General features: G+C 34.4%; 4 protein-coding genes across 5 annotated transcripts; 2 read left to right on the forward strand and 2 right to left on the reverse strand.

Moving 5' to 3' along the window:
* Nucleotides 1-4472: 4472 nt before the first annotated feature.
* LOC114723664 (uncharacterized) lies at nucleotides 4473-8822 on the reverse strand. Of its 2 annotated transcripts, XR_003738258.1 has the most exons (6): nucleotides 8431-8822; nucleotides 6089-6385; nucleotides 5712-5930; nucleotides 5478-5606; nucleotides 4999-5281; nucleotides 4473-4732 (listed from the first exon to the last, which is right to left on the reverse strand). XR_003738258.1 is itself a non-coding variant. In XM_028909884.1 (5 exons), exons 1-5 carry the CDS (start codon nucleotides 8683-8685, stop codon nucleotides 5069-5071), a joined length of 1113 nt encoding a protein of 370 aa, XP_028765717.1. In that variant the 5' UTR covers nucleotides 8686-8822; the 3' UTR covers nucleotides 4748-5068. The 2 variants fall into 2 exon arrangements, 1 of the variants encoding a protein (XP_028765717.1); XM_028909884.1 differs by lacking the exon at nucleotides 4473-4732 and having other exon boundaries at nucleotides 4748-5281.
* A 2203-nt stretch (nucleotides 8823-11025) lies between these two features.
* On the reverse strand, nucleotides 11026-11364 carry LOC114723676 (auxin-responsive protein SAUR24-like). The gene has a single exon (XM_028909904.1). It carries the CDS (start codon nucleotides 11362-11364, stop codon nucleotides 11026-11028), a length of 339 nt encoding a protein of 112 aa, XP_028765737.1.
* Nucleotides 11365-19855: 8491 nt separating this feature from the next.
* LOC114723656 (auxin-induced protein 15A-like) lies at nucleotides 19856-20240 on the forward strand. The gene has a single exon (XM_028909873.1). The coding sequence runs from the start codon at nucleotides 19898-19900 to the stop codon at nucleotides 20144-20146; it is 249 nt and encodes an 82-aa protein (XP_028765706.1). The 5' UTR covers nucleotides 19856-19897; the 3' UTR covers nucleotides 20147-20240.
* Nucleotides 20241-21538: 1298 nt separating this feature from the next.
* Nucleotides 21539-21947, forward strand: LOC114723655 (auxin-induced protein 15A-like). Its single transcript, XM_028909872.1, has one exon. It carries the CDS (start codon nucleotides 21539-21541, stop codon nucleotides 21797-21799), a length of 261 nt encoding a protein of 86 aa, XP_028765705.1. The 3' UTR covers nucleotides 21800-21947.
* Nucleotides 21948-22275: the final 328 nt, after the last annotated feature.

Raw genomic sequence — 22275 nt, forward strand, 5'->3', positions numbered from 1 at the left:
CTATCAACTATTCTCCCAAAAAATTAAGGGTTCAAAAGTTATTCTATTTACACCAAAAAAATTACTCCTTAACGTTAGACCCAATGTCAGATGTCATCAAAGCCTGCTAACCTGCAACAAAGAAGCATAAATCAATATTTTAGTTACCCAATAATCAATTTCATTTATCTTTCGAAACACCCAAAAAATACACACACCCACTTACTCCATTGACAACTTAAATATAGGATTTTACAATTTCAGTAATGAATTTAACAACACTGACCACCTCGTGCTTACTATTTGTCACCATTTTTCCATTTCCGACGCGTCACTCCCTCGTCCTGGTCAAATTATTCATCCAAACTCTCTACACTCACAGACCCATCCCCATTCGAGCATGCAGCAACAAAGAAATCGGGTGATACTAGCGTTTTAATAGAAAAATTGCTTACCTTTTCCCTCTTTCCAGATTTCCACCCTTGCTCTAGCTTCGTCTTCTCAGCCTCTCTCTCTTCTGGTATATTATTGTTTTCTTTGCAGTTCATATCTTCAGAGAAGTTGAGGATATTTTAGTCTTTCTACCGAATTGACAAAATTCCAGATTGATACCCCATACCCATTTGGTCATTTCAGTTATTTGTATACTCATTTTGTCATTTCAAATTTCAACCGTCCTTTTTCTGTCATTTTCCCTTATTAATATGTGCACTGTTGTGAATATTCGATTAACGTGATTTGATCTTCATATTAATATACCGAGGAGGAAGTTATAATTCATATCATATAATCATACTTTTTATTATCCTTTTTTAGCCAGAGGACTTTTTAAAATAATTCTTACATAACAGTCAATTGAGAATATATTTTATAATTGAGGAGACGAGATTAGGGAAAAATTGAAAGGAGTAATTCTATCTTAAGATTATTGTAAATAGGAACATTTTCTGGTTGCTTTTTGGCATTTGGCAAATAGATTTAGTGACTGTGATAATGTAATTGCAGGGACAGATGAAGGTCATTGCCGCCTATCCACTGGCTCAATTAGGTGGCAGTTAGTCTCCGCCTGTGGCGGATATACAAAATATTCTGGGTGCTGGTAAGTATTCGACTTTGTATTTATATTATTCAAAATTCTTATATTGATAACTAATATTTTTTTAAAATTAATTTTCAGTTGGTTCAACTGCTTCCGAGGATAGCATTCAGTTTCTTATAGGCGAGATTGACGCGAATGGGGGAGATGTAACTCATATTGCTGCTGCAGGGAGGAATGGTTTCTTTATTTTTCTTTTTTTCTTTTGGCTTTTACTCGACGAGCATATACTGCCCGTGCAACATCCGGAGTGTCTGTTTTTGTTGCTCAAATCAAATATTTTGAGGAGTAGATTTCATATCACATGAGAGACCAATTCATTTTCCTATCAATCAGTGAATTGAAATGTCTTGATAGATTGAAAAATTGGAAAAAATGGATAAATTGAAAGTAACTCTTATATTAAGAACCAGAGGTAGTACCATATAAAAAAACTACTTTTTTTTTCTTCACACCTTACATATTTCCTATAACCTGAAGTTACATTTCCTCCCTTCTTTATTCAACTTGGAAGCTTTGCTTGCCTTCTTATTATTAAAAAAAAAAAAGGGGGGGGAGAAGTCACTTTTCGGAAGCTATTAAGTGATAATACATGACCTGAGAAAGTAAACTGCGTGGGAGAAATTAACAAATTTAACAAATTTGTATTGAATCCAACCACTTTTACTCATGTCCAATATCAATAAATTTCTGATGCAGAGCTTATCAGATTAAGACAGCAAACAACATACTCAGCTTTGTTGTGCTTGTCAGGTGCAGAGCTCATAGGTAAAAAATAACCTTATAGTATGTCCATACTTTAGTATATTATAAAATACTCCTTCGGTCCTAAACATAGGACCGATTTTGTAGTGTAATTTTACACTACAAAATCGGTCCTATGTTTAGAACCGAAGGAGTATATCTGAATTTTTTATTTGAAAATTCTCATTGTAAGAGGTGAATTCCAGATAAATAACAGTCCAAAAGCGACAGATGGCATTAGCGAACTACAAGAAACTATAGAATGAAGTTATTTTTAAGAAAAATCTACAGTAAATCAAATCTTATACAAGCTCTAACGTTTTCTCACTCAATGATCTTCTAGCTTTCATGCTACAACTCCCAGCCATTCTTTGTAGTTTGAATACAGATTAGATCTTAAAGAATATAGCTAATATTTTTAGAAGTGATGAGAAATAAAGAGAATGAAATGTTGAAAAGAATTGTACTAAAATCACCAATACAAGAGACACAGAATACGATTAACATCAGCAATGGTTTAGTTGAGCTGAGCGAGTGCGGAATACAGGCATACAGCACACGCAGGCTATGAAAAATAGCAGCTCAAATGAAAATAGTACATCTGGTTCTTGATTAATTTGCCGTAATTAAAAAAAACTAAATTAATTAATTATAGTATATATTATATGACGTCTCTAAAATATTTATATGTATTATTAGATTATATATCAATTTTATAAGTGAAAAAAATTAGTTTGAAGAGAAACAATAAATATAAATAGTTTTAAATAATTTAATAAAATTTTTAATTTTTTAAATTAGTCAGTGGAGTCTTATAGAAGTAACTAATTTAAAAACGAAAACCGTAAACCATTGATACGGTCCACATTAAAATTGTAATTGACGTCTGATGACTTCATCACGGGGATTAGTGGGTGAAGATCATCGCATATTCATAAATCATAAGTTTGTGGGCATAATCTTTATTACCTAGCGTTATAAATATATAAGATAAAAGTGTATTTTTTATCATTTAATTTCATATAAGGTTTTGTATTTTAATTTTATTAATAAAAATATCAACATTAAAATTTCCAGTGTAAATAAAATATTCTTAAATACTTATATATTAAGTTTAATTTTTTAAAATAATAATTACTGGCACAAAAAAATTAACACTTAAGACCAAAATCTTAGGACTAGATAACTGAAAGTACTTTATAAAATTAAAAGAACAAACTGAAATCTTATAAAATTAGATAATCAAATATTTGCTTTTTTCCTAAAAACAAATCTATAAATAATCTAATCACAAAATTTGAAACGGATTGTCGTAAATAGTTGTACACGTAACATGACAAGATAGATTTGGTTTTGTAGTTTTTATTTGAATTTTAAAATATATATCTTTTTAATAATCGTAATAATCTTAATTTGGTGAAGGAGGATGCACTTATTACAACGGGATATTATCCTCGGGGAAAATCGCAAAAAAATCATGAAAATTGTGAAATTATAAATTAGGTATGTTGTTAAAAATTTGTTATCATTTCCATTTGATTTTATCAAAATCAATACGAGCCTTGTAACGGGTCCTGATTTATAATTTTGCAATTTTTATTACTTTTTTAGTTTTTTTTATAACAGAGTTACTCAACTAATTTGAGTACATTAAGAATATTAATTAAATTAGTTAATATGATTTTTTTTAAAACACTCTCAGTATCTTTTTTAATTTTCTTCTTCCCTCTCCTACTTGATTATTAATGAGAGAATATGAATCGGACTAATTTTAAAAATTGGTAAACATATGAAATATATTATATATAAAACTAATATTAACTTTCTAATTAAATCTTATATTTGGAACTGGAAGAGTTTCTTTTGTTGTTGCAATTTTTCCTTATCCTAATCCCGAAACTAAAGAGAAGTAGACTTGGTGATTGATTGAGTGGTTAAAAATTTGATTGAAGGGGTCGTGTGTCCATTCCAGGGGATGTTAAGACTTAAGACATTCGCTGACTTTGCAAATCCGCGTTTTTTTTTTTTTCTTCTTGTGGACACTTCACGCATGGTTCCTTTATTTAATTGATAGTATTTTCTATTGATGGTAAAAAAAAAAAAATCCTAATTAAGGTATAGTCGTTAGTTCTTTTAATTTAAAGTAACACACGCATATTACAATTACAGGAATACCTTGAATACCTTAAATACATTCAACTTATTTCTTGGATATGCAAGGTTAATCAGTCTAAATGTTTTAGATATTAATATTCTCGGTCTTCATTGATTAAACTAAAATATATTAACTTTGATTTTTAATATAAGACCTAATTAATTAATTTGACGAGACTAAAAAAATTTAGTTAAGTTAGTTATTTATAACAAATAAATTTTCTCTTTCTTAGAATATCTTTAATAATTATGTGTATTAGTTAAAACTATCATTTAATAAAACTTTTAATATGTACAACTATTACAATAACTATTTTAAAAAAAGGATTAAATATAAGAGACAGTACATTAAAATATTATATTTAAGATCATATGTCAAACTAGCTCTTATATTAAATACCAAAAATAATATATAGATATATCTCTTTGGATTTAATAATCGACATCATACCCATGTAATAGAAGATGTATAAATAATGGATAACAGATTTTTTTTTTCCCGCCGGAATCATATAAGAAAACATATTTGAATGAAACAAAACCCAGAGTGCGGGCACATGTGCGTATATATATCAAAGGCATCGCGAGTTCCCGACCTATCTTTCCAATTTCTCTTGAGCGCAACCCTTGGAGCTGCCAACAATTTTTATAACAGCGAATGTACAATTTTCTCTGCCTTGTTGGTTTACACAATGCATACCACCATTTCGAATTTTTATCTTATGCTTTAAATCATTCTGCCATTAGTGTTATTTTCAGCTACAAAACACAAACTAACAAGAATGAACGAGAGATATGTACAAGAAAAGAATGATAGACAAAACCTCTTCACTTGAGGTATACTCAAATGACCAAAAACATAACTACTTTCTCCATGTCATCCGTAAACTGATCATTCCAAAAAGCCCACCATATCATAAAATGTAGCATTTTGTTCCAGGGATAATGAGGGCATTCTATCTATATTAGTCACTCAGCTTAAAGATATAGTTCACAAAACACAAATTGTGGCAGCAATAACTTACATGACAAAGGTTATTATACGTAGTTTCTTCTGCACTTCATAATAGTACTTAAACCAGGGCGGGCCGGTAGTTAAGTTGTTTCACTAGGTGGCTGCAAAAGCGTGGAAGGACCCAAGGGGTCATGCACAACTGAATTTGAAGAAATTGATATGGGATTGCCCTCTAATTGCAACATGATACTTCCCAGAATCTCAGTTAAGATTTTCTTGAACTTGTCATCCTTAACCGTCTTTCCATCATCTGCATCTATCATCTTAAAGACTTCCCCAATAACTTTATCCATCTGTAAGTCATACCCGTGAATTTTACAGAAATGGATCCAGAAAAAAACTATACATACTCGTCTTCTGAATTGAAAACAACGAAAACTGTAACCCAGTATAGCATCATATTAGTCATCTGGTATGCTTGCTTATTTCAAACAAAGTGCAAGGATTTGCAATATGAGGATGGATTTACTGTGAGCATTTGCAACGTACCTCTTCAATGGCACCAAATGGAGGCAAACCAGCAGATGGAGACACCATATCCAGAGCCACCCGCAGATGGTCCTTCGACAATTTTCCATTTCGATCTTTTGGCAGATTTTCTAAAGCCGAGTTCAAGGTCTGCAACTCATTACAGATTGGCAAATTACGCGCCTATACGGAGCTCCAACTAAAGTAAATCAATAATATGAAAGACTTTACACAGAAATCTAATGAAAAGCAAACCTTTTCGAACTCGAACTTGCTGGATAATAGTTTCTTAACACCAGTTCCATCAAAAGTGTTTCGACTGTGGGCAACAATGACAGGCTGCTCCTTAAGATATTCAGCCACCTTCAAAGCCACTTTCCTAAATTCCGTCAGAAATATCTCTTGAGAAACGGGCTCATCCCAAGCAGGGCCGGCTTGAGATTGTAGTGCGGGATCCACAATGTTGTTAAATACCTAATGCAACGAGGTTGGGAATTTCTCACTATTGAAATGGAAAATAATACCTTTACGAACACATTAAATTAATATTCATGGTCCTAAACAGTCAAAAATATAAATTTGCAGAAAAATTAAGTCCTAAGTCTGCACAGCTTTATCAGTTAACTAATTACCCAAGAATCAGAAGTGGGAGGAATTCCTTGTTCAACAGTAAGCTTCCCCATGGCTTCAACTATATGATCACGGAGTGATAAATTCGGGGACTTAATCTCGAAGAACATGGATGCCATTTCTGGTTCATAACTTGGACCATTAACAAATTCAAATAGATCTTCCCCCTCAATACGAAGTATCATAATTGGGTCTCGCTTCAGTCCAGCAGCCATACCCAATAGAATATCAGAGAGAACCTCTTTGAACTCGGCCTTGCTTACTTTCTCCGCCTTCCCATGGGTGAACTCATATAAGACCTATGAAGCAAGTCAAGTCAATAGAAAGCTTAACACGCATAGAACATCCAGCATGCAAACTGCAAAATTATCAAAGTAACTCAAGGGATTGAACAGAGCTTGGTCTTCCCCTGCAGATTTTTTTGCATGCATGACGATAGTACTTCACATATCACAAACTTAAAGGCACAAAAAAGAAAAAGAAAAAAGGAGGGAAGAAAAAATATAACACCACTTGAATGCCACGGTCCAAAACAAAGTCAGTTGCTGTAGAATTATATTACTTCTTTTTCCTCTCGTGGCTGTGACATCTTACGCAATATATATTTATTGCTTGTCCATCATAAGCATACAGTCGGTAAGACATTTGCTTTTCCCTAAAGTATGCCACTACAAGGACAACTATACCTGTCCTGTCCCCACTCCCCACAAGAGCAATGCCTTCAAAAAGAAGCTTGGGTACACACAGTTTTTCATTGACTACAACAGCACATTGACTTCTTGTTACTTCAGAGTCCAAACTTTACAAAACCTTCTGTATAGCAGAGTTTAGAATCTTAATATCATCTAAACAGCAATAATCACCATGACCTAATTAAGAAAGACAGGAAATTGCACTTCGTTGTGGGAGACGCAGGCCTGAAGAAGTCAATATTTTATACTAAACATCAGAATTCTTTGTTTTTATCATTCAAATAATTATAAAGTACTAATTAAGGTAACAATATATTATTATATAAAGTATAACGATTGGATATTATTTTACTATTTATTGATTATTGATGTGCTTCTTAATTTATTTTTTCAAATCCAGTATGATTTTAAAAATTTGCCCAAGTGCGTGAAATTTTGGGAATTGAATTCTCTCCACTACCCTTCCCATCCTCTTCCCCTTCACCACCCTCCTTTTCTCTTCACAACCATTGGATCAAAACTCCAATGGTCCAGATTTAATATTTTATAAAAATAAATATTATGATAAAAAATAGATAAATAAATTTAAACTGTTAAAATCTAATCTGAACAGTTCATAACTACATACTGTTATTATAGAACAAATTTTTTAAAATTTTTTTTATTATAGTTGTAAATTATTCAGACTAGATTTTAACAGTTTAAATTTTTTTTTTTAATAACATTATTTTTATAAGATGTTAAATCTGGACCATTAGAATTTTGATCCAATGGTTGTAAAGAGAAAAGAAGGATAGCGGAGGGAAAAAGGATAGAAAGGTAGTGGAGAGAATTTAAGTCTGAAATTTTGAGGATGGTTTAACCTTGAGAAAAGGCACAGTAGAGCAGGAAAAGCAAATGAATGTGAAAAGCAGAGTCAACAGAACCGACCGACCGATCAAGCTATCACATTCATAGGTAGGATACTTATGGGGCAGCTAGACGTCGAAATCTAGTTCTCTGAAGCCGAAGAAGAACATTACTTGGCATCAAATGAGAGGAAAGAATATCACCTCCTGTATTTTTCACGAGCAAAACAAATTTTAGTCTCTTCCTGCCTTAGCATCTTAAAGCATCAAACTAGGAGATTTTACAGTGGCCCACAGACACAGGAAAAGACGGAAAGAGTGCCTAGTTCTTTCAAACGTCACAAGAAAGCTTAAAATCCACAGACAGAACATATAATTCAAATATTCTTTAGGAATCATAATAATTACGGAAACATTGAAATGACAGGATTTCACAACCACAAGTTAACCAGAAGCAGAAGTTCAAGCATATCGAACACCTCATCTTAGCCATAAGGATTGGTAAGCTACAGTTTATCTTTCCATCCTTCTCTTAGAATTATAATAACTACTTCATCTCCAAGGGCCCTCTTAATCCTTACTTAATAGCTAATTAAAACTAGTGACGGTTTCTTCTCCCATAATGCAGAGTCCCAGCACGACATCCAAAGAAATTAACCTAATTAAGTTATGTAATTTTCATATTCAACTCACCGACCTCACAACATTGCCAAAAGTCCAAGCAAGTTCAGCTTAATCACCAAATCAAGAGAACTCCAGTACTCATCTACAAAACTAGAGAAATATAGAGTACAGAGTAGAAACCTCAGAATAAATGTGGTCGGACTCAGGATTCGTGCCCTGAGCAGGCAATCCGAGAGCAGCACCGATATCGGCGACGGCAGGCTGGAGCTCCTGCACCGAGAGCTTACCGTCGCTGTCTCTATCCAACTCCCGAAACTTATGGTCCACGAAATTGGTGAAAACTTGATGGTTCCCAACCAACTCCATTATATTGGAACCATCTAGAACCTGTCCATTTGCGACGCTTCTCTTCTTACTTGATAAAACTGCGTCCATTCTGCGTTACAACTTACTAGTACAATTGATAGGGATCTTGCTTTGTGCTGTGAGTCGTCAGTCCTGCGAACTTGGAGCTGGAGTAAGAGTTGTGCTTTGTGGGCTTCGGAGTTTGAAACCTACCTAACTTAGCTTGTCTCTGTGCAAGAGTGGTGGGGAACATGAAGGAGAGAGAAGGTGAAGGAGGGATGAAAGGGAATGGGCCAGCAATGGCCTCCCAAAATACCGAAGGAATATCGAGAATTATTACTTCCTTAGAAGGCCAAACACAGCATGTGCTGCAAAAGCTACATGGTCCTGTTTGGATGGAATTTCCTTCCTGATCGTGTTTTTTTTTGCTTTCTTGACTTTCTTCTTAAACCTTTGAAGCCTTTGATTAAAGACTCTAATTACGAACGTTGATTATTTTATGGAGTGCAATATAAGCTCAATGCATTGCAGGCTTGGTAAGCTTAATTATGAAGTAGGACATGCACGTACTAATTAAGCAAAAAGTAAGGCGACAGTCTTCGGTGGAGGGAAAAAAAATGTTGATAATGGTTTCATATTTATTGACTTAACTCGCCCATAAAATCTGCAAGGTTTTGGAGCCCCCCCCCGGGGGAAGACGGAACAAGTTCCTTTAAATAAGCACGAATTTTAATTATATGTTAATGATTTTAGTGACGTTTAAAATAGGAAAAAACTTTCTACCTTCTTGAACTTAACATTTAACTTAGGAAAAAAAATAATGTCTATAGTTTTATTTTCACTTAATTTTTAATTAGATTATTATAATTTTACCTTATTTTTAATTCGGTGAAATTATATAGAGACTTGAAAATTAATTTTCTCTCATATATCTCCTTAAGTTTTATCTTTTTAAAATTTTCCAGATAAAGCAAACAAGTTCTTATGAGAATATAATATGGGGAAATTACAATCAGATTCTACATAAGAAAAATAATTATCAAAAAATCTCAATAACAACATCAACATCCTATAATGACAAGTTTTATAATAAGAATGACAACTTCTGAGATTTGTTTTTTAATTATTTTTCTTACTTAGAATCTCATTGTAATTTTTTCACGTAATATTATAAACGTAAGTGGGCACTAATCAATTTGGGGATGGGACACGTGGGGTCATGGATGGTGCTCCACCTAAGTCTTAAACCCTGCTATCCTGTCTTTTTTTTTTGTTTATTATAAGAAGAAAAAAATCACACAGCACTGCAGTTTCCCATGGTGACGGTGGGGTGGGAGCCACTCCATCCCAAAGTTCAGAACTCAGGTATTTCCAGAAGTGACCATAGATAAGGAGAATAAAGTCTTAAATAGAAAATGTACTAAATTCACCAAAATATGGGAACAGGGCGCGACTAACACGGCAAACCATTGTCTAGCTGAATTGAGTAAATGCGGAATAGTGGAATACGACACATGCAGGCGCCACAACAAATGTCCATCTGACGGGTGCTACAACACGTTGGCTGTCACTTGACTTTGAGGGATTTATTATTTAGATCACTGTATATGCTTGTTTATTTACTAATTAACTCACTTTACTGTATAAGCTCAATGTTTGTTTTCCGCTTCCTAGTTTTGTTTATTTAGACATGAAGATTTTAAACGAATCCCATCCTGGATGTTTTGATCGCTTACGTTTAGATAGGGTTTAAATGTAGTTGTTGTGTTGTACTGATTTATCTTTAGCAAGTTCATCTTACCCTTTAAAAAAAAAAAGTTTTGTTTACTTTTGTCCTTTTCAGGTTCCTTTGCTTTTGCCTACCCGCCATCGCAACAAATGTATTACTTATCTAATTTTAAATTTATATGTTTTATTTCCCTTCTTTTAAAATAACTTCTTACGGTTGGAAGGAAAAATGGATTGAACTGAAGTAAATTTCATAAACGTGCGGGATTTTTTTCCCCAATGGGAACGCGGTATACAATTATTGTTTCAATTTTAAAATTGAATGCTTAGATGATTTAATAATTATTTTCGTCTATTACGTACTCGTCAGGTTCATTTTGTGCAGCCCATCTAGCTCATCTAAGTATCTCCACTTGATAGGGAGATCAATGTGATATTTCCGATTTGATTGTTTTAAAAAAGAGTATACGTATTAAATATAGTTTAATCCTTTCCTTCACTGTTTTGGAAGAATATACATTAAATAGTTCCAAAACAATCACGTAAGAACAAGCAATATACATATATAGTCGTTAAGTTGAATGAAAAAGGACAATATAGTACAACGATGATTTGGATTTATTACATGCATATTTCATGATCAGGGAACTAATTAATTACACGTAGGTTTTGACATAAAATGTAATTAAACTGGGAAGCTAGCTAGGTGGAAGATTTGAGTTGGGAGGTGAGGCTAAGGAACTGGTCTTCCTGGCAAGGAAGAGAGAGGCCACCCATGGGATGATGAAACCCAAACTCTTGCTCATATCGCCCAAGCAAATCCAGAAACATGGGATGGTTCAGGTACGATATGGGAACCACGAACCTCTTCCTTTGCAACTCTCCCACGTAAACCGCTATGTGTCCACGCGGAACTACGTTCTTGTCATTCACCGACGACGACGGCGGCTCATGATGATTCCGGTGACTATGAACATGATTCTGCGGCCACTTCATTATTTTCCTCGCTTGCTGAACCACAGATAGCAGACGACCACCCATAATTCTCTGATATCTCTCTCTGTGTGTGTTTGTATATATGGTACTGTATTCTTGCCTTGGAGTGAAGGATTTGGTTGTATTTATAGTGAATGGTGTGATGCGTTCAAGTTGAGGAATACGGTGACAAAACTGACCAGGTTTAGAGGACCCACCCGGTCCAAGAGATTGATCAAACTCTCACATGCATGGTTTTCCCCACTTGGCTTCGCTCCACTCTATATCTTACTTGGCCTCTTCCTCATCACTTCTCATATTTCTCCCTTAACCACCTTCTTTTGCAGGCGTCCCAAACCAAAACTGAGTGCCGTACACTGAAAGCGGGAAAAACCTTTCCCCAATAATGTTTCACTTTTTTTATATTCTTGCAAACAATTTTTTCCCACGTTTATTTTATTTAGAGATTAGGAGGTCATTGAGTAATAATTTATAATTTTCTTATTTAATTTGAATCTAAGTTTCCTTTTTCTATAAAACTTGCTCAGACGTTATTAATGTATTATAGCCTGCAACATGTATTTAACTTGTAAGTAGAAATATACGTGAATTAAAAAAAAGACAATGTGTTTAGCTCGAGCTTAGTTTATTACTTATTAGAGAATACTACTTTCCGTTTTAAATATAAAAACTAGATGATTAATTTAAGTAAATTAAAAAAATAAGTTAAATTAATTCTTTGTAATAAATAAGTATCGTCTTTCTTAAAATATCCTTACCAATTAATTTTATTGACTATAATTATTATTAGAAGGACTATTTTAAAAAAAAATAAATAAATACAAAAAATAAAATAAATGAAAATTTTATATTCAGGAACAAAATAAAAATAAAAATCAAATAAGATAAGATCAGAAGTAACATATAAATAAAAAATAATGATAACTGAAAAAGAAAATGTAAATAACACTGCTGGTCAAAGAAAAGTGAGAATAACAAGTTTGACACTAGAGCCATAAATGAAAAATTGGGTAGGCACGAGAGAACAAGGAGGACAAAAGTACAAGAAGAGTAATATAATACTCCCTCCGTTCCTTATTATAAGAGACGAATAACCGAATTACGTTGATCAAAAAAACAGTTAAAATTGGTTAAGAACAATCAATGTGTAAAAAGTACAATTTTTTTCCAAAAATACCCTCATTAATAAGGAGAGAGAGCATGAGAGAGAACAATTAAATTATTAAAAGAAAGAGAAGTGGGAGAGAGAGTGTGTGTGAGTTGGAGACAATAAATATGGGTAAAATTGGAAATCAACACAAAAAAGTAGAGACAGCTTTTAAGTGTCTCTTATATATAGGAACATGCCATAAGCATCAAATGTCTCTTATAATAAGGAACGGAGGGAGTAACACGTAGGGAACGTGGTGTATATTTTGTCAGAAGATAAGCAGGAATGGGCAAATCTTGCGAAGATATTGTGGGGAGTAGTGCCTCATCATTATCCCGCTCATTCTCTCTCCATCTGAGATATGCAACTCCAGGCTCCAGCCAAACACTAATAATAATAATAATCATAATGCCAACCCCCTTCCCGTCCTTGTAATTACTAATTAATGCATCTCAGGAGCTTCCTATTCAAATCTCCCCTTTTTTTTCCCCTATAATTACATTACATTTCCTTTAATATTTATCTAAGTTTTCTTTTGCCAGCATTAGAATTCGGCTAAATATTTTATCGTCAAATTTAGGTACGTAGCCGGTAGCCAGTATAGTTAAGGGTTAAACCAGAAGGCAATATGTTTGTTTGAATGAGCGGAGGAGGAGGTTTATAAGGAAAAGCAGTAAAAGGGAGGGAAGGACGTAAAATGCATGATGATGATGAATCAGAACAGAACATGTACGTACATTTGTCGTGTCATGTTACGCAGTTGGACAACAATGGGATCCATTTATAGCTCTACATCCAGCTTGGCAGTCTCTTGTTTGTTCGCCTCAGCCCACTGTTTCGTACCTTTTCTTTTTCGGTGACATGTTTCGTATCTTTTCTCTTTACCATCGTTTTGGAACTGCCCGTGTTCTTTAAAGCAAAACACAGCCGATTTCGTTGAATTTTATATTTTACAAGGAGTTCGGCTTTAATTTATTATTGATGTTACTTTTATATTTAATTTTTTTTCACATCTTTATTAATTTTTTAAAAATTAATCCTATTGATTCCTCTTAATAATAATCAAATAAAGAGGAAGAGAATGAATTAAGAAAGATGATCTGGATATTTTTAAAAAAATATCATATTAACTAGATTAACTACTGTTTTTAATTTTTTTAAATTAATTAATTACGTTTTACATTAAGGGGGTGTTTAGAACACCCCATAATCACTTTTCAGAAGTTTTTTTTCGTAAATCGAGATAAAATCTTCCACATATTTATTTCGTACACCGTAAAAACATTTGTGAAACTATAGTTTTGTTCTTACCCAAACACTCCCTAAGAGAAGTGACAACCTGGATTGCTGCAGCAACTGAATGAACATTTGTTGCGTGGCCCAAATCGTGTGCGTTATGTGGAGGCCCAATAGACCCAACAACGGTTTTTTTTGTAATGAGAACAGACCCAACAATTTGAAACTCCAAAAAACTCAATCTGCAACCGTGTTTGTTCGTGCCAATTCTGCAACCGGATTTTTCAAAAAGAATGTCAAAGTAAAGCAGGGCGATGGACCAAAAAGAGAATTAAAGAAGGCACAGCCAATATTCATGTTTTTTTATAACTGAGAGATCATGACTTTAATTCTATATGATATGCAAAGTGAGCATATTTTACTTTATTTCCTGCACTCTCACATTTTCATGCATAACCACGTATAATTATAAAACTGATAGTATTTGCACAAAATGAGCATATAAAGTGCAAGTTGCGTACTCTTATCTGGCCCATGACAAAAAATTCACGCTGGAATTTAATTTCTCACTCTCAGTCTCTTTACTCTGTATTTTAAGTGGTCCTTTTGTGTCATTCTTTTGATATTAAACATACCTTTCTTGTTGCATTAGAAAAAAAGAACCCTTTCTTGTTTTTGCCTTAAAAAAAATTTCTCTGGAAACACAAGGATACGCTATTGGCTTAACTTATCCGTTTTGAATTTTATAATCTCAATTAGAAATATTTTTCGTGCAATAGTATTCAATTATCTTGAAAGAAAAATGATTGGATTTGATTTTAACGTCACATCAATAAGTGATGAACGGATAATAGTAAATAAATTTAATTTTATCATATGGTATTTCCATTGATATTGTCCGAAGAACTCAGCCCTCAGATGATAAAGAAAAATAGAAAATACCCGAAACTTTGGCGCCGCGGACTGCAACCACCCAACTATTCACCTTTCTTGTTTCTTTTAAGCCTGTGCTTAGTTACAAAAGTGCAATTGATACTTAAAGATATTTTAAATCCAATCCGATAATAGTTCATACTAGATCGTTGTGTTAAAAAAAGATTAAAAGAGAGTCGTCAATGTGATTCAGCAAAATGTTAAATGAATTATATACAATCAAGAGACACTTTATAATCCGCCGTTGGGCGGATCCCATTGTACGAAACGAATTGAAGAGACTGGCTCATTTGTTCCAATCTTTGAGGTAATAATATAAACCGGAAAATGAACACTCAAATAAAAACCAAACCATCACACTCTATGAATAACCAAGAGATGAAGTTAGGGTGATGAAGTGATCTTCAGTGCACGGAATCGTTAGACCTCCCATTGGATGGTTGAATCCAAACTCCTCTTCAGCCCAATCAAGCAAATCTCTGAACAAAGGGTGGTTCAAGTACGATATAGGAATCACAAACCTCTTATGTCTCTCCCCAACATACACTGCAAAATGCCCTCTTGGAACATCACTGTTATGAGCTGAAGCCATTTTGATTCTTGCTGAAAGGCTTCGCTGCAGTTTCTGCAGTTTCTTCATGGTGGACGAACTTAAATTAATATCAGTCTAGAGTTGATAGGCTTGGGTTGAACTCTTCATTACAAACTAAATTTATACTCACACACACGCAGAGATGGGCAAGCCATAAAGTACTTGCTACAGAATGTTCAGAGACATAGCAGGTGAAGGACTTGAGGTAGGTACACATGATTGTGCCTTGTTTGTGACAAAACACGAGGACCCACTAACTTTAGGAGCCAAAAAGAAAATTGTGGTTCTCCTTAAAAGATATATCATACTATTGCTTGTTGCTCTGAACTTTTTGACTCTAGACATGCTCTTGACATAGCATGCTGGCATGAGTGTGAATTCAACGGGGTCTTGTATTGGTCTGGTCTTGCTTATCCAAAGGAGCTTTGAATTTAGACCGGTGTTATTTTGTAGCCTTTTCCTATTATAACAAGTGAAAGCCAACATCTAGAGTGGTAGTGGACCCTCAATTATTCTGAAACAAGATCCTTGGTAACAGATTTTCTGGTGCAGAGTTGACTCTATTCTTTTTGCTGAGTCATTGGAGTTATGATGATACTTTTTTATGGTCACTTATAGTCATAAAGTTCCATGAATCCTTACCAAGAAAACGAATTCTTTGTGATAGTGGTTTTGATCATGATCCTTGCATGCCGAATCTCCTTTTACTTTGCTCTTCTAGTGGAGCACGAGCACTAACTGGTGCTTCTAGCTCTAGAGGATATTCTTTACTGCAGAAAGATGTAAGTCAGCGCAGAACACATTTTGTTTCTCCTAGGCAATAAGTGAACTACAGGTACCACTATATTTGAAAGGATTTGGAAGTAAATATCATGCTTTTCTTCAGTGCATCTGCTGGACATTGTGATTAGTTTTCAAAAGCTAATGTTATGAGTCTCACATTGGGGAATCTCACAAGTGTTGTGGGATTTATAAGTTCAAGGGACTCTCCCTCCTAATAGGCTAGTCTTTTGGGATGGGCTCTCCTTTTGGGTTTATGCTCATCACATTGGTGCTTTCATTGAGAGTTGGCCAACCGGAAAGGGATACCTGCGGAGGGTTCTGACCGGTAAGAAAACCGAGTGAAGTGCCGTAGAGTGGAGCCGCCGGGGATGTCGGCTCTCGAGAGGGGTGCTCTGTTATGAGTCCCACATTGGGAAATCGCACAAGTGTTGTGGGGTTTATAAGTTCAAGGGGTTCTCCCTCCCAATAGGCTAGTCTTTTGGGATTGGGCTCTCCCCTTGGGCTTATGCTCATCATATTGGTGCTTTCATTGAGAGTTGGCCAACTGGAAAGGGCTACTTGCGGAGGGTTCTGACCGGTAAGAAGACCGAGTGAAGTGCCGTAGAGTGGAGCCGCCGGGGACGTCGGTTCTCAAGAGGGGTGCTTTGTTATGAGTCCCACATTGGGAAATCTCACAAGTGTTGTGGGGTTTATAAGTTCAAGGGGCTCTCCCTCCCAATAGGCTAGTCTTTTGGGATTGGGCTCTCCCCTTGAGCTTATGCTCATCACAGCTAATGATTTAGCAGTGCTGTTTGTGAGATATCCCAACCCACGATGTCTAAACAGCACAACACGACACAGTTTAATGATATCTATACAACAAGTCTTGGTCAAATCATAATGTTAAAAACTTGGAGTTGGAGATTTTGCTATAGTTCCCCCCGTTTTGTCCTCGTGAGGGCTGGAAAATTGTCCATCTAAATGAGTGATTTGAACCTTTTTAGTCGCCTTGGGTTAAATCAAAAATAAAACCAAATTATGCAGTAAAGCACAACTCGGGTCGTGTCTCTTGAGGAGCCTTTTATTAATTCCTAAGTTAACTAAGTGACAAAGAATAAAAAGGGGGGTTGAAAAAGGATTTTTCAATTAATAAAACTAATTATGAAAATAAGAAATAAATCTAAACTATTTTTTTGGGTATTTTTAATAAAGAAAGAATGAAAAATGCAAATTTGAATTTTAGAAAATCAGTAATGAGAATGCTTCTTGAAAACAGAATGTAGCTATCCTTGCTTAATAAAAGATATAGGAGTAAAATAATTCACCAAGTTAAGAGAAACAATCCCAAACACGGTTTGGGTCAAGTAAACTCAACACTTAACTACCCTAAACGCTAGATAGTAATCAAGTTATTAAGTTACTTTTAAAAACCACTTAATGTGCAATTTAAATTGAGTTAATAAAACTTGTTTCCCTCTCAAAGAATGCTCACGGAGACACTCAATTGCAATACATCTCAATCATAAAATCTAACAACGCGCCAGATAAGATAATTTTAATGAATGCAAAGGAAATATATATGAACTCAAATCCCAAGTAATACAACTCAAATTAAATTGCAAAAATCCAATTAACAGAAATTATAACGCATAATCTCAGTCTCCAAATCAAATGAAAACATTCCTAACACAGGAAAAATCTAATGAAGTCCAAGAGAAAATTAATTGGAAAACTAAATACTCCCCTAGTTGAAGCTCCAAGCTCAAGCTACTCTTCTATCTTCAAGAAGCACAAGGAAATTAGCCTCTCATGACTCTAGCAGAATCCACAATATTTTTGAAGCAATGAGAATTCATGGAGGCTTTGGTGAGAAAGTGGGTGTGAAGATTATTTGTAGAAGAATACAAATAATGGGGGTCGACGGTGATGACGATAGTTATGGAAGAGATGGATGATGATAATGAAGCCTGTGGAATAGGTGGACAACGCGCCACTATGGGTGAAGTGCGTCTTTGGCCGAAGGGGGAATGTGAGAATTGAATGGGTGCGCCGCTTGTGATTGCGTGAGAACTGGTGTATATCTGTGGAGCGGGGATGAGGCGTTTGAATATGAGTGTGTGTACGGTGGTATATATAGGAATGGAATGGGGGGGGGGGCTGTGATATCTGCGTGAAGGAGGAGATATAATATATATCCAAATCAAATATCAAAGATAGGCATGTGGATAATTTCTGTGTCCTCTTTTTGAATCCATAAAAATATAGATAATATCATATCTGATGCCATCCAAGCTGTGTCTCCAATTTCCTTCTTTTTGCATTTTTTTATTTCCTTCCTTTCAGCTTTCTATGATCTTTATTTCCTTATTTTTAAGGCCTGCAAAAGATAAAATGAGATGCTATCATAAAATCCAGAATCAATTATTTAAAAAGAGATAAAAATATGATAAGATCTTCTATTAAATCTCTAATTTCATGCAATTAATATTTGATTCAAAATATCTACAATCAATGCAATTTATCCCACTTTAATTGATAAATATCTCTAAAAAGATATCAAACAATATATTAAAATCAGCATTTATCAATGAGAAGTTCAAGAACAGAATCACTGTAATTTTCTGCTGATTAGCCCACCAAAACCAAACTATTTCATAATTAAAAAGTTTTATCCAGTCAAATAGTCACCTTTGATTACTAGAAAGCTACCTTTTTTCCCCCCCTTCCATAACTTGGAAATTTTAATATTCAAATGCTTTGTCTATAATTTTTATCGAATACATTAATTCGACCAAGCGTACAGCACTAAGCATGATACATGTGAATCTTCTATAAGAAACTCGAGAGTTCTCTATGAAACTAAGAAGAAAAAGCTCTTCTAATAGTTATTCTGTTCGGTCTGTTCCACTTTCTTATGTGCATCTAGGGCCAATTGGTTGAAATCGGAACAGAGCAAACTCAGATTTCGAAGGAAGTTTTACTTTGAACATAAAGGCCTGTTTTGCATTTTAAAGAGGCATATTCTCTAAGAGCACTTTTAAGTGTACTCTTGTATACGAATAATATTCAGTAGTTTTTTTGGCCAAACTATCCTGTAGTATTAACTCCAATGTTTCTGTTAAAATTGCAAAGAAATAATGGAGAAGAGCAGGATTCATTTTGTTTGTACGAAAAGCAGCATACATAGCTAACAGCTTGAGCAAGCATGCTCCATCAACTACTTCATTAATTGCAACAAAATTTGTCATTCTCGTCGACACCAGAAAAATTTCTAATTTTTCAAGTCACCTAATTTCGTCTTCAGTATTTAGTTGTACCTAAAAATAAGCCAAGCGAAATCCCCCTGAGAAGCTGACATTTCAGAATATTTATTTACCTGAACTGATGATGTTTGTTTCTTGCAATTTAATACTTAAACAAAACTTCATAAAGCCTCAATTTTCTTTTTATTTTAAAAGCATGCCAAAAATTACTTAGCTTCAATTAAATGATGCTAGAACATGCTATATGAATTTGTGTGAACGAGATAAGGGGAAGATATGTGATGTCTTAAGCATGTCTATAAATTAAAATGAAGACAATGATAAACATTACATGGATGTTAGGCTTTGAAATGAACAATTCATATGATCCTTCTTGATATTTGACAAAGACATTTAAGACATTATCACATGATCCTTCTCACCTTTGTCTTTAAACCAGACGCCAGTTGGCTAACCCTTCATCAATAATTGCTCCACCATATGATTTTCTAATGTTCTCTCTTCACCTATATATAGACTATAGAGTCATAGTTTCACAAGCAGGTTAAGTCCTCTAAGTTTTCGAAGCATCAAATAGCCTCTTAAATCAAGTCCTTTGAAATTATTGATCTTTTCTACTTCACCAAATAGAAATTCAAAACGATGGGTTTTCATTTGCCCAGTATTCGAAGGCGTGGGGATGTCCCAAAGGGCCATGTTGCAGTGTATGTAGGAGAGAACCGAAAGAAGAGGTTTGTGATTCCAATATCATACTTGAACCATCCTTCATTTCAAGAATTATTGAGTCAAGCTGAAGAAGAATTTGGTTTTGATCATCCGATGGGTGGCCTAACAATTCCTTGTGCTGAAGATATCTTCCTAGATCTCACTTCCCGCTTGTGTAGGTCATGAAGAGACCGGGAATCTGAAAAACTAACAAGGACTAACAGTATTGTAAATCTTTCTTCTCATTCTTTTTTGTCCCTTCCTGGGAAATAGAAAAATGTATTCACAAGCAGAAATTAATGAACAGATTTTTCTGTTATCAGTTTGATTCCCTTCATGAAATTTTCATTGGCAGTTTATTTGTCTCATTGTCAGTTGGATTACCGTTCTTCTTTGATGGACTAGACTTGACGAAAGAATCATAGTAATGGGATAAGGATCAAAATTAAAACCTTATAGATGATCTCCAGAGGAAGTTAACCTTTCTTTATTAATTGTTCCTTTTGTCCTAGACTAATGAAGATCATATACAGATAAGCAAATTCAAATTAATAAATTAATTCTTAACAAGTTTTGAAGTTTGAATCACGAGATCGTCCTAGCAAGACATTGTTAATTACAGCATGAAGAGAATCAAAAGGATAATGATTACATTTTATTTATATTGCAAAACACAAACTCTGAAGACGTCTTATTTTTTTAGAGACAATTAAAATAAAGATATCAAAATGCAAGTTTTGTTAGGCCTGCCACAGAACACTGATATGATATTTGTTGATTGGATTTCAGTGACATGCGAGTTTGAGAACTTAGCGTTAACATTCAAACAGAGTCGCTGAAGAACATTCACAGACCATCTTTCTTGGACAGCGTATTTAACCTGAGTTTTGTTAGAATAAGTAACCGTTGCAAACAAAATCATTAAAGGGAGTATGAACAATGAAAGTAATTTTCCCTAGCATTGAGGAATAGTCATACTTTCATGCATGTTAGTAATAAGATGAATACTATTGGTTTGAGATTAAGGGAAAAAAGAAAAAGGAAAAGAATCAAGAGCTTAAGATACAAATAATAGGAAAAATGGCACGCATTACTGCAGCTCATAATGGTGCCATAGAGTATAACAACACGGCTGATTTATTAAAATGACAGCACAGGTCTCCAATCAAACATTTCCTGTGTCCTACTAGTTTTCCTAGATTTTTCTTTGACACGAAATAAAAAGAAAATAAAATAATGTGAGATATCTTTATTAAGCATATCAATAATGCAATAGGTCAGATAACACATAGCTAGAAACAGATAATATGTATAAGGTCTGAGGGGTGAGGGGGACATATTGCTGATCCTTGAAAAGCACCTTTCAAGACAACACCACGTGATCTCTCATGAGACCTTGTCTCTCCCTTTAGACCCCATCACATAGTCCCTCCCTCCAATTATTCAAACAACACAAATCCATTCATCTATATATACCATACTTGCATGCCTTCGGAAGCCACTCAAGTCTTCCACAATATTCTCAACCACATCAAGATTCAAATACTTGCTTCTTGTTCTCCTTAACACATTACAGCCATGGGTTTTCGTTTGCCTGGAGTTAGAAGGGCTTCATCTTCAAAATCTGGTGAAGTGGCAAAAGGGTACCTTACAGTGTACGTTGGAGAGAAAGCTAAGAGATTTGTGATCCCTCTATCATATTTGGACCAGCCTTCATTTCAAGAGTTGTTAAGTCAAGCTGAGGAAGAATTTGGGTTTACTCATCCAATGGGTGGCCTCACAATTCCTTGCGAAGAAGATGTCTTCTTGGATATCACTTCTAGATTCAAAGGGTGCTGACAATACATGAAAAGAAAATTTGACTGACACAGATAGGTCAACAATACAGTTTTGTAAAAGATGATTTCCCTTTCCTCTTTTCCCTTACTTGGAAAGTGAAAAATTGTTCATATGAATAAGAAATTCATGAATTCTTTTTTTTTGGTTACTAAAGGCATTCAACTTTCAATTTCCCTTTTTTTAAATATTTTTTTTTTAATATGACAGTTACTACAGAAAGCAAACATGAAGCAACCATCCTATATATATAGAACAAATATATGGATAGATTCTAAAATTCTAAAGAAACTATTCCTAAAATTCAACTTTCAGTTTGGCTTATTGAATTTATATTCTTATTTGTTGCTAAATTGCGGAACACAGAATTATATCCTTTGGTCTAATAAAATCTAATCTTGAATTGCCTTGGGGGTCTGATAGGTTTCTGTAGAAAAGTGCGAGGACATCCTGGAAGCCCTCTGAATTAATAATACACT

The sequence above is a fragment of the Neltuma alba genome, unplaced genomic scaffold (genome assembly GCF_004799145.2).
Source record: "Neltuma alba isolate B1F8T4 unplaced genomic scaffold, ASM479914v2 tig00012148_pilon, whole genome shotgun sequence".
In the NCBI taxonomy this organism is placed as follows: Eukaryota; Viridiplantae; Streptophyta; class Magnoliopsida; order Fabales; family Fabaceae; genus Neltuma; species Neltuma alba.

What these genes read in the sequence shown, in the direction of transcription:
- LOC114723664 (XM_028909884.1), bottom strand. Translation starts at nt 8,685, where the DNA reads ATGGACGCAGTTTTATCAAGTAAGAAGAGAAGCGTCGCAAATGGACAG. An exon ending in CCGACCACATTTATTCTGAG is followed by an intron (nt 6,386 to 8,430) that starts GTTTCTACTCTG and finishes CTTGCTTCATAG; the next exon opens with GTCTTATATGAGTTCACCCA. An exon ending in CTCCCACTTCTGATTCTTGG is followed by an intron (nt 5,931 to 6,088) that starts GTAATTAGTTAA and finishes TCGTTGCATTAG; the next exon opens with GTATTTAACAACATTGTGGA.
- LOC114723676 (XM_028909904.1), bottom strand. Translation starts at nt 11,364, where the DNA reads ATGGGTGGTCGTCTGCTATCTGTGGTTCAGCAAGCGAGGAAAATAATG.
- LOC114723656 (XM_028909873.1), top strand. Translation starts at nt 19,898, where the DNA reads ATGGGTTTTCATTTGCCCAGTATTCGAAGGCGTGGGGATGTCCCAAAG.
- LOC114723655 (XM_028909872.1), top strand. Translation starts at nt 21,539, where the DNA reads ATGGGTTTTCGTTTGCCTGGAGTTAGAAGGGCTTCATCTTCAAAATCT.